The 12,610-nt window shown below is 52.1% G+C and overlaps 1 protein-coding gene across 1 annotated transcript in view; it reads right to left on the bottom strand.

Annotated features, from left to right (window-relative positions):
• Positions 1 to 12,200, bottom strand: part of ABCA13 (ATP binding cassette subfamily A member 13) — a 181,454-nt gene extending 169,254 nt beyond the window's left edge. Inside the window, exon 1 of the mRNA XM_031444992.2 lies at positions 12,132 to 12,200. Within this exon, the coding sequence (XP_031300852.2) occupies positions 12,132 to 12,200 (69 nt within the window). The remainder of the gene's footprint in view (positions 1 to 12,131) is intronic.
• Between the last annotated feature and the right edge of the window lie 410 nt (positions 12,201 to 12,610).

Raw genomic sequence — 12,610 nt, forward strand, 5'->3', positions numbered from 1 at the left:
GATGTAATTATGATGGTACCAGACAAGAGACTTGACAAAGAACATTATTCAGTACGGAGAGGATCACTACATATAAAAGAAACGCTATAACAGGAAAATGTGATAATTTATGCATTGATATGGTTAATAAATATACTCAAAGTATATAAAGCAACAGCTGACAGAACCTCAGAAAGAAAATTTCAAAGTTACCTTCATGGAAGAATTCAACACCTATCTCACAATAATTCTCTAAATTAACTAAGAAGGCAAAGAAGAAGAAAATTATGACACTTTATTGAAAGACACCAAAGAGAAACTGAATAAATGAAGCAATGAACACAATTAATGCATCAGAAATGGCAACAACATAAAGAGGTTAATTCTACCCAAAGAGATCTACGGGGTGAATGCCATCCCAATGGAATTCCAACAAGCTTTTGTGCATTTTGTCTTGATTTTGCTCCTGTTGTCCAATTTAATGAGCTGGTTCTAGAATGCACTGGGGAGAGCAAAAACCCAAATAATATCCAGGACATTTTGCACCAACAGACGGAAAGAACTTGTCCTCCCACACTTCAAGACCTTCTATAACACGGCAGGAAGTAAGACCACTAGGACAATGTGGAAACTGACCTACGGAGCGGCACAGAGGGACCGAGGTCTGCCTACTCGGAAACCTGACACAGGAAAAAAGGTGGTTAGTGGACCAATGGGAGAAAAACTTGCTATTCAACAAACTGCCACATAACTGGTTATCCTCAGATTGGGGGTTACATTCTTGCCACTCATCCCATACGAAACTCTCCAAGTGAAAAAAAAAAATTTCAATCCTTATAAGAAAGCAGAGAGCATCTTCGTCAATTTTGTCTAAAAATGCACATAAGCATAAAAAGGAAAGTCAGACCAGGTTAAATTAAAATCTCCGTTCTTCTATTTTAAAGTGAGATCAGCCACCGACTTGAAGAATCTGTTTCAATGGATACAACGAACAACGTAGCGTCCAGAATAGGATGTATGTGCCTACAAACCACAGAGGAGATAATCTGATAAAAAAACAGTCCAAAAATACGGCCAGACCGGAGCAAAGTATGAACACCTCATAAATATATGGACCGGTGCTCCATCCCCGTGGTGCCCAGGCAGATGCAGACGGTCCCCGTGAGATACCGTTTTATGTCCACAGTTTGGGGAAAAAGTAAAAAGTCTGGCAACATTGAGTGTCGGTGAGGACACAGATCACCAGGACTTTTGGAAGCAGCCTGAAGATGTGCAAATTCACCAACTACGTAACTGGTTGAATTCTGTTACTTCAACTACACTAGACTCGTTCTAACCTATAAAAGCTTTCACCCAATAGTTACTTTTTGAGAGCGTGTTACTCTTGAACCAAACGTGTGCTCAGGCAGGGAGGGTGTAGCTCAGGGGTACAGCGTGTGCCCAGCAAGCACGAGGTCCTTGGCTCAGTCCTCAGAACCTTCATTAAAAAAAAATTGAAACAAATAAAAACCTAATTATTCACCCCCCCCCAAAAAAGAAACAAAAAAAATTTTTTAAATAAGTACTTTCAATAGCGTTACTTGTGAATGAAGACAATTGGGGGATGTTGTGCAAAAAAATGGGAGAATGGATCAGGAAATGTGGGTGCACTAGGGCAACAGAAGAAGTGAGGTCATTCATTCATCGCGGAGGGTGCACCGAGTGAGGCAGTGGGGACGCAGCGGGGAACACACATGCCCTGGTCCCTGCCTCGGGGGGTGGAGCGCAGGCGTCCGGCCCGCGGAGGCAGGTGAGGAAGGCTGAGCGAGGCTCTGAGGATGCGGACGGAAAGAGGCCCGACCCCCGTCGTCCTCTGCAGAGCCCGGGAGCCCTCGCGAGCTCCTGCTCACCCGTTATTCCGTGCTCGCAACACCCGCGGAGGCAGGTCACACTGTGCCCATTTCATAGGCTGGAAACCAAGGCGATAACTAGCTTCCCCGGTGTCCTGGGACCCGTCTGTGAGGGAACCTGGCCTGAATCCCCGGCCTGCAGAGCCAGCATGTGCACTTTCCATCTCGCCGGGACAAAACATCTCACAGGCCGAGTTTAAGCCCATTTTTAAATCCTCCAGGGTAGTTGGGCGGCTCGTGGGTTTGGTGACGGCCGCAAACCACGAAGGAGAAAACTCTTCGGTACAAAAAACAAAAATTGTAAGTGAACTAAGAAGGAAAGAGGGGGCCCCCTCCGAGGGAGGAGGTGGTCACGCGATCTCACCGGCTGACGGCGCAGGGAAACACATCACGGAAAGTTCAGAATGTCAGGGAAGCTGCAGCACAACGTATGATTAGTCTGCGGCCCTTCTGCTTGCAAACAAAGGGCCTTGCAACAGCGTGAAATTCTATTGTGTCTCTTTGGGGTGTCTGGGTCTCTGGATGGATGCCCGCCTCTCATAAGAGGAGACTTTCCCAGCAGTATCGTGAGGTCCTTGCGAGGAAATACTGCAAGAAAGGGGTTCAGAGAAACCATGAGTCAAAACCAAACGGCGACTCTCAGCTGAGCTGACCTAAGTCCGCTGTAGCTCAGATCTGGGACTTCTGACACCCAGTCCACGAGGGTCCGAACTTCCCTCCCGAAGAGCCCCTTTTGCAAAGCTTTATGCTGCTAATTGACTTAGTTTGGTCCTGAGAGGAAGAAACAGATAAAATCTCTCTTTCCTTATTTTTTTTTGAGCTTTAGATTGAAAAACAATCGCTCTTCTTTCAGTATATGTTCATTACACATCCATTTAGCACTTAATTCTTTCCAGCCTTGTGAGGGAGACTTTGCAGCGAGTTATAAAGACGAATGAGGAATGAATTCTTCCCTCAGAGACTCAAAGGAAACAAGCAAAAAAAAAAAAAAATTATCCAAGTTACATTGAACAGTGGGAGGAGATGCATCTTGGTGCAAACTTTCCGCAAATCAGGTGAACAGTATGTTTCAAAGCAATCAATGTGCAGGCTCTTTGATACAAAGATTGCAACTCAGCAGATGGTTCCAGTGAAGACAACTGCAAAGGAAGTACTGAAAACAGTGAGCTGGACACAGGTTCCTGAGTCCAGCGAACGCACAGAAGGCTACAGCCAAGAGGCGGCTGAAGTGACCGGCGACCAGAAAGGCAAGGGGACAGGCGTCCAGGGACTGAACGCTCCATCCACGGGGGCACAGGTGGTCCAAGGAGACCGCAGGGTGCACGGTCAGAGGAGGGCTCAGATGACCCCCTCCCCGAGTCCCCGCTCACACCGAACGCAATTCTAATCAAAATTCCAACTGGATAACACGACGTTGGAAATTAACGATGCCTCAATTAAAAAAATCAAAATTAAAAAAAAAAATTCCGACCAGAATCATTTTTTTTCAACTCGAAATGCTTCTAAAAGATAATTGGTGGGCAGACAATGCTCCAAAAGCAAAGAGAAAGCTGAAGGGAAAAGACGGGGCATGAAGGACGATCAGCCCACAGCACAGCAGAGCATAAAGCAGGGATGCTTTTTAAGCCACGAAACTGCAAAAGCAGAAATGCAGATCGATGGGAAAGCACAGGAAGTCCAAAAACAGATCCAACTATGTTTCCAAATACATGAGAAAACAAACTTCTTGGTGCGATGAGCCGGGGAAGAACTGGGGATGCTCTCAGGACCCCTGGAAACAAGGCAGGCCCCCATGAGGGCGAGGCCGCAGGCCCCCCAGTGTTGGGGCTGACAGCCCGCTCCCGCCGTGCTGCTGACAGAGGTCAAGGGTGTGCCGGGGACAGCCTCCCTCCCAGCAGTTTCTGACGTGGGCACGGCCAAACCAACCCCAGCCACAAGGAGTCTCCTGACTGTCATGGCTTCATAGCTTCTGTCCTATCTGCCTACTCTGCTCCCCAACAAGCAAACTCAGAGCCATTCACTGGAGGAAGCAGGGAGAGAGTCCTGGGGTTTGGAGCAGGGGCAGGTGCCTCCCCGCCCATGGACCGCCCCCTCCCCCACCCGCCCAGTCTCAGTTTCCCTCATCTGTGAAATGGGAAGAGGAGAAAGGACACTGAGGCCCCCGGGGGCTGGGCAGAGGGGACGGGCAGGGGAGGGACCCCCCGCTGTCAGGTCTACTGAGGTCACAGCACAACACCCTTGCCCCACCCTCAGCCACGATTCCGTCAGTCTGAGACCAAGTCAAGATGGGACGCAGGCACCACGCCGGCTCTCCGCGCTCGGCACCAAGGGGTGGTTCTTTTCCAAACTGGGGGTGGCAGGGGTCCGGGAGACCCTTCAGTGTCACACCAGCCCACGCTGGTTAGCAAGCAGGATGCCCCGGGGAACAGGGCACTCTGGGCTCAGTGCGACCCCTCGGGTGAGCCCTGAGCAGCCGGGGAAGGACACATCCCCGCCGGGTGCGAACCTGGGTGCACACTGAGCAGAAAACACAAGTCTGACCCCAGACGAAGGCCCCGCATGGAGGCCCTCGAGCCGCGGGCTGGAGGTGTGCTGCCTGGTCTGGACGCTTCCCCAGCGGACAGCCCCAGCCTCCAACACATTCTCACAAAACAAGCCTTGAGGTCCTCGGCCTCTGTCTCCGGACTTACTGCTACTGGGAAGTTTGTGGCATTTATTTAATTTTGCTTATAATTGAAAAACCCAGGTCTGTCAGGGCCAAAGGAAAAAAAAAAAATACTAAACAGAGAAACTCCAGGATCTCCACCAAGTGGGAACGAGGCAGCTTGTTTTTTGGTTTTCCGCTGTTTGGAGATTTTTCCCCCACACAAGCCACACAAAGCCACCACCCTAAGTAAGATCTCCCCGACCCAGCCTCTGGAAAACCTTACAGTTTCCCCCCCAGTACGCTGGTGGCCATTTCAGCAAGCGAGCTGTGGAAAGACACATTTTTTTCACCCTGAGAATCAAACTGGAACATGAGAAATTGGACGCCTCGTTTCTGAAGTCCTGTCGGGTTTTTTTTTATCCCTCTCAAAGACGGGAGATTCTTAACGTTCTTAAACTCAGGCAGGACAAAAAGACTGTTTGCAGCCACACAGAAATCCGAACGGGACCCTCTCGTGGTGGGCGTCCCTCCTCCCCGCTGCCCTTCAAAGCGGTTTCTGTGTCCGGCTGTTTACTCAATCACACTAAGAGGGAGAATGAGGAAATGCGAGCTAAACAGGAGCGAAGGAAGATCAAGCCAAACAAAAGGAAAGCTCTCGCCCCGAGGACGTCCTGACTGCGTCCTGGAGGAAAAAGCAAACAGACCCCAGACTGCCCAGCTCAGCCCTCCCCACCCTCTACAGACACAAAAGGATGCTTGCTTCTCAGTAATTCCATCTCTGAGCCACTCTTCCTAGACCACTGCCCTCTGTAAACTGAAAGGCACCTGAATGACCCTCAGGGACCTTCAGCCACTGGGCCTGCTTCCCCCAGGCCGGCCCTGAGGACCCCGGGTGCAGGGCCGTGGCTGCTAGAGTCGGTCATGCGTTCCAGGTTTACTGAGGAGCTCTCTCGAGGCCCCGGGCACCTGGGTGGGCTGCGACTCCGGCCGGAGGGAGCGAAGCGGGCAGTGTAAGCTGTTCCCGTGGTTCCAGCAGGAAGTGGACGATTGCCCTGTAACTGCCGGAAACGCTGGGGCCAGGGTCAGTTTCCCCCGCCGGGGGCCCCGTGGGTTCCTGGGGGGTCGCCGCTAAGAGGTGGCGGTAAAGCACACTGGCCGGCAGGTCACGCCCCCAGGCCCCACTGCCGACCAGCTGGCGGGCGAGGACGCCTTGACCCCGGGGATCTCCAACCCCAGGGGCAGAACCAGCACTGTCAGCTTCTGCCAAGTGCCGGCAAACCAAGGGCAGCGGGGCTGACGGCCACCGTGACCGCCGTCGGGGGCGGGCAAGGGCCACCAGGCTCCGTCCCGTGGCCTGTGCTGGACACACCAGCCGAAGCGTCTGAGCACTGGCCATGAGCCAGCGCCACGTGGCCTGGGTCCTTCCACAAGAGCACTGTGGGGGCCCCCGGGGGGCCAGAGCCAGCTGAGGCGGGAGGCCCCGGGACTCTGACATCCACAGAGAGAGCAGCTGGGGGTGCCAGGGTGTGAGCGCTTATGGTGGGACACTGCCCCATGCCCGGAAGTCCAGCCCCGCACGGACACGGACATTCAAGTAGGGTATCGACCGCGGGTCTGAGCAGGGTCCGGGACCTGCAGCTTAGGCGACGGTCAGCCAGTGGTGGCGCTGCCGGCGGATGTAACCGGCGTTCCAGGTTCCTGTCCCGTCCCAGAAAGAATTCAGAGACGAGATGGAGAGATTAAGATGGTAAAGTGGGGATTTATTAAGGGATGGACGGCACCCTCTCAAGGGGGGAGCGGGCAGGCTCAGGTGAGCAGCTGCCCCGAGTTTCTTTGGCACGTTGGTTACACAGGGTGTAAACATGAATGAATGGAATATTCATCGGGGAGGGAAGGGTTTGGGGTCGTGTTCCCTGATTCTCATCCCAGCTCCCCCTTCCTGAGGGGAGGGGGCATTTTGGTCCTTATTTAGTCTGGATTGGACGTGTCATGGCCTCGGTGCATGATGGGGACTTCTGACCTGCAAGGCTAATGTTACTGAAATGAGGGGAGGATGAGCAAAAGGTCCCATTCAGACACTGGAGACTCCTGTCTTTTCCCACCTTTCTTTGTCGGCCTCCAGGCCTCTCATCACCCCAAAAGGTGTGACCACTTGTCAGCCCAGAGGTCCCTGCTTCTCTTTCTCTGCCTGGGGACCCCTGGTGCTCACATGATGTGTGGTTCCCTGCATTTGGCCCACGCCCCTCCTTTCTGCCCAGTTCCTGCCATGTGGCCAGCGTCCCCCTTTCTCGGCACATATCTAGCTGTCTGCTGCTCTGACAGTGGGGCCACCCGGCCACCCTCCCCACGCCGGGACCCTCGGGAAGGGAAGGCTGAGCAGAGGACGTGACTGCTGCCGGGAGACGTGCTCGGACGAGCTTCCTGGATTCGACTTTACCGGATGAATGACGCATTTCTCCCGGCCGGCGGCGCGGGGAGCAGGACCTGACTTCCAGTCCCCCCACGAGCTCCCTGCAAAGTCCCCAGCGTCCCGAGGCGAGCCCGGGTTTGCTCCTGAGGCTGGGGGCAGAGCCAGGGTGACTTTGTTTTCACCTTCTTCATTCGCCAAAAAAAAAAAACAAAAAACCACTCACAGATCACTTCGCAAACACTTCCAGCACGGATCTGCCAGCAGAGTTAATGGCTGAACTTCTGAACCGTTTTTCTCCAAAGCTACTCGGCTATTTTTGAAAAATATACAACACGGTGGCGTCGTCTCAGGAACCACCTTTTGGTCTTTTTTCTAACCTGCCAGAGGAAGGGATCAGCCTTTGAGCTCCTGGTTCCCGTTCACACCCTTAGCAGACCTTCAGAGCAAATCTAACAACAAAGAATTGATAACGTGTCATTCCACAAAACCGGCACACAGCCACCTCTATATATAATTTTTTTTCTTTTTTGCCATTTCAGAAAATTACAGAAGTCGTGGCCAGTACAGTCATTGTTACCCAAAGGAAACTATTCTTGAACACCAAACTAGGCTTTTAGGGCCTGAGTTCAGTGGTGGACAAAAAGTCTCCAAGAAACACGAGGGGTTTTGTTTTGTAAAGGTCCCAAGCAGCCGGCTCGCAGACTGAGGGTTTGCTCTGCGCACATTAAAGGAAAGGAAAGCTGCCTCCCGGGCGGTGTTTGAAGGACCAGGCCCTAAGGGAGAGGCTAGGATGCAGCCTGGGGTGGGGGGGGCTTCCTGGGGGTCCGCTAACGGGAAGGGGTGGAGCTTGAACTTGGCTCGTGCTGGCTGGAGATAACCCCCCAGCCTGGAGCAAAGACCCCGGCGGGCTTCCTGGAGCCAGGCCAGAGGGAGAAGCTGCCGCCAAGACGCGTAGCTCTGTCCGTGTCTGAGAGAGAGATGGTGCATCTCACCAGAAAGGGGCCCTGTAAAGCCAGAACGCGGTGCCTCGCGCGTGGGCCGGGGCTTGGGCTGTAGCGTCCAGGGGCAGGAGTGTGTTCCTGGTAAAATGGTGGCCAGGAGAATTTTGTAATTTCCACCAGCCCCCTCCAACGCACAGCTGGGAATGGACCACGGATTTTGTTTTTAATTACGGTCATTTTTTTTAATGTGTTTAATATTTGGGGGGAGGGTAATTAGGCTTGTTTATTTACTTACTTATTTTGATGGAGGTGCTGGGGATTGAACCCAGGGCCTCATGCATGCTAAGCACGTGCTCTACCCCTGAGCTAGACCTTCCCCTCCCGGACCACGGGTTTTTAGGATAATGATGTCCTTACGATAAAGTGTGCTCCACGCCCCCTCCGCTAGCCCCAGTGTTCAGGAAAAGCTCACCAAGCCCCAGGGCTGGCACCAGCTTTCACTAATGAGAAAGGAACTGGAGTCTGGTCCAGCTGGGGAGCGGGGAGGGGGAGTCACAGGCGGTGAAGAGGAAGAATTCAACAGAAGCCGGAGACCGGAGGCAACCGTGACCCAGGGAACGGTCACTGGTCCACAGTGACCTGGACACATCCACAGTGTCCAGGCTGTGGGCCAGCCTCTCTTCAGTAAATTACAGGAAAACCCCCAAAGGCTGCAGAGCGAGGAGACAGCCAAGGAGCGGAAACTCGGCTCACATTGTTCCTCTCGCGTTACTTAAATTATTAAAATGAGAATCAACAGATCAGACTGATTTATGGTTAGGACGAAATACATAACTTCCTGTGGGAAAGCGTGGCTCCCCGCCAGGAGCCGTTTCCAAGGTCGCTCAGAGACAGCCCACGTGGACCCTCCTGGGGGCACCATCAGCTGCGACCCACCTGCCCCCAACGCAGGCGTCCTCACCTCGGACCCGGAAACCCTGCTGGGGAAGTTCGGTCAAGGGCAGCCACCTAGAAGGAGACGCGTCCTTCACGCATAAAGACGCCCTTCAGGGCAATGTGAACAGGCAAGAACGTTCATGCCCCACGAAAGGGTGCAGCTACATACATTACGTGCATCCACATGATAAACTAGCATTCAGCTAAACCATTCATTAATGAAGACTGCACAGCAAATTGCAAAACGCTGGGATTCAATGTTAACTAAAAAGCAAAAAGCTCTGACTTGAATCATGAAACAATGTATCATGCACACGGAATAGCAAGAAAGAAAAGCGTAAAAAAGCAGGCACACTAGGGCAACGCAATTTTAGATGATTTTTTTAAATGTCCCTTACTGTTAAAAGTGCTCTTTGTGCAATAAATAAAATTCAAGGGAAAAAAAACACGTAGTTTTTCAGTAGTTACAAAAATGTGCTTCTGCTTATACGGATTTTTAAATGTTTCTTTATTGTTGTCCTGCTGTTTGTGCAATAAATAAAATTTAAGAGAAAAAAATTAGTGGTATTAAAGTAGATATAAAAATGTGCTTCGGGGGGGAGGGTGCAGCTCAGGGGTGGAGCGCGTGCTTAGCATGCACGAGGTCCTGGGTTCCATCCCCAGCACCTCCATTAAGAAAAATTAAAATAAATACATAAATTTAAAAAAACCTAATTACCTTCCCCTGCCCAAAAAAAAAGAAAAAAATTTAAAGTGCTTCTACTTATTTTTTTCCCCAAAGTAGTAGAATTTCAACAATCTGTAAAGCTAAGAAAGTATGAATACACGTGTGATTACTGTTCGTTCACTCTGCACTATTCGTTCTATTTTTCTGTCTGAAATGCCCGTAATAAGAGGTCTCCTAAAGGAACTATAGGAATAAAATATAATAACGAGGTTTTTTTAATTAAATATGACATGAAACATGTTTCCCTCGAAGGTATGGTCGCCTGACACATAGAGCTTGATTTTTATTTACTAAATGAGTATTTCTCTGAGGCCATTTCATCTCCCGGTCAGACTGATTACCCCCCAGTTACGCCGACACCCCGTTTCAAACACGGTCGGGAAGCGGCCGTGCAGAAGCAAAGCATGGACAGGTTGTCCTCCGGGAGGAGGAGGACGCTGCGGTAAAGAGGTCGGTCCACAGACAACGCCCAGAGGGGTCCGGCCCCAGTATTTCCAAGGCAATAGCGTGAGGAGACGCGAAGCCATCTCTGCAGCCCCCGGGCTCCATCCTGACCCAGATGTGCAGGCGGAAGTTGCCCTTGGCTCTGCCCCCCATCCTCGCACTCGGCGGGGCCACCTCCTCCCCCGTGGATGCCCGAGCCCACCAGCTCCTACCGCCCCCGTCTCCGCCCGAGGCCAAGCAAGGAAACAGCTCTCACTCACACTGCACGCACGTCGCACTCGTTTCATCCTTAGCAGCGATCCCACTGCACAGGGAGGGAAGCCAAGGTAGGGAACTTGCCCACACGAGTCGCCGGGGAAGTGGCAAAGCTGGGACGTGCCCCCAGGTCTCTGCGCCAAACCCCTGTGTTGTTTCCACCGTCTTGCTGTAACGAATCACCGGTGCAAACACCACGCCCCATGTGTGCAGGGACGCGGGTATGACAGACCCCCCAGAAGCAGGTTCCTTAGGTACGGACATGTGCACCGCATCGCTCTCCTCTGTCCTGAGTCACGGCGCCTGGAGCTCAGGGCGGGCACTCTGCCGGCGCGCCCAGCGTCGAGCACACAGCAGAGTTGCAATAAATCTTGTATTCTTTGCTTCCTCTCCCGTTCAACAAATGTCTACTGGACACCTATCCTCTTAGGTTCCAGACACTGTTCCGGGTGCTAGGGAACACATCAGTGAACAAACCAGGAGAAAGTCTCTGCCCTAGGGAACCTAAGCTCCGGAGGAAATTAACCGACAGGTAAATCCACGTGACACCAGGTGATAAATACCAACAAGAAAAATAAGGCAAAGAATGAGACGCCAGAGCTACTGTTTATAGGAGCGGTCACCAAATTCATAAATGCATAAGATATTTCTGATGTGGGTGTTGATCTCAGCAGCGTTCATAACCATGAAGACGTTTAAACAACTCAGGTGTCCAGTAACGAAGGAGAGGCAGCCCCGGTACCTGGCCCACCCAGCGGGTCTGAGGTTTAAACGAGCTGATAACAAAAACCAGACAGAGTGGAACCTGGGTGTCTGACTTCCACCTGCAAAATTCTTTCCTGGGGAAATAGGCTTAGATCCCCCCAAACCAACAGTTCGTCAATAAAATACGCTGTTCATAGATTGAAAAAAATAAAAGCTTACACAGATACCAACACACTGACAATCCATCAAGAGTCTCACTTTTTGTTCCTGGCTTCACAGCTCTGTGCAAATTTCCAAATGAAGTCCTTCCAACCCTGAGAAATCTCTGCATGAGAGAAAACACCTGTTTTTATTTTTTTTCTAACATTGTTAACATTGACTTTATTTTGAAGGCGAAAGAAGGAAGAGTCTGCATGTGAGCATTCAGCAAAGTGAAATTCAATGTCAATGGCTGAATTTCCCCCAGCAGAAGAACGGGTCAGAATAAAAAAACAAACGAACTCCGTAAGCTAAGCGTGGGCCCTGACGTGAGGAAGGACACGGAGCGACGTCCACGGAAAGTGACACTTAGAACTGCTCATGTTACTCCAGCAGCGTTAGGAGTAAAGGCGAGCCGGTCAGAACAGTAAGACTTCTGCCTCATGAAGACACCCCCTCACAGAGTGTTTACGTGGCATCAGCGCACACTGGGTCTGATCAACTCCAAGCCACTTAGGAGAGCCCCAGGATGCAAACTGGACACGGTTCCCAAAGATGTGAGTTAACGCTCAAGGTCTGGCATCAAAGAACTACACCGAGTGATGCTTCGCGCCGCCTCCAGTCACGGACACCGTGCAGCCTCACGGATTGAACTCGCTGCCTGTGAGGCTGTGTTTCTGCATTAAATGTATTCCATGCCCTGTCACCTCAAGGAGGAGGGCCACAGTTCCGTTTTTACATCAGATGCCCAAAACATCTATTATAGTTCAAATTCCCTCCCTTTTTTTTAAAAAAGAAGATGTCTAAATTAGCCCTATTCTGACCCAATGCCGCAGCCTTGATTCTGAGCTTAAATCAGCTACTCCGGCCCTGAGGGTGGGTTCTGGCGTTCAGTCACCCGGCCTCCCCGAGTTCCCTGCGGGGAGTGTGGGGACCAGCCCCTCGTCCCCGACCTCACCCACCTCCCCGCCACCCTGCGGGGCACGCCGCACTCACTCACCGGGTGCCTGATTCTGCAGAGCCAGTTTTTCCAGAGCAGGGCTCGGAACTGGCGCCCAGCCCGCCCCATGCCTGCCCTCCTGCGCTCGGTCAGGGAGCCGGCCCCCGCCAGCCCCCAGCACCCGGCTTATATCCGCCGGGCTGGGCGAAAGCATGGTGCTTATTTGTCAATCCCAACAAAAGGGAGTGATGCAAGACGGATTACTGGGGACTGAAGAAGGCGGGCATCGAATGGCCCTCTTGTTCTGCATCTGTGGGGACATGCTACCTTCCCACTGGCCGTCCAGTATTCTGGGAGGGCTGGGTTATAGGAGGCAGCCCCCGGGCCTCGTCCCGGGCACGCACATTTCCAAGGACACATGCAACCGACGCGTGTGCCCAGAAGCGATGCTCGTGTCCAGCTCTGAGCCTCTGTCTCGCTTGATGTTAATTGGGTGGAATTACCCCTGCCCCCTCCTGAGAGCCCAACAAACAGACTAA

This window comes from Camelus dromedarius, chromosome 35, assembly GCF_036321535.1.
Source record: "Camelus dromedarius isolate mCamDro1 chromosome 35, mCamDro1.pat, whole genome shotgun sequence".
NCBI classification, from domain to species: Eukaryota; Metazoa; Chordata; class Mammalia; order Artiodactyla; family Camelidae; genus Camelus; species Camelus dromedarius.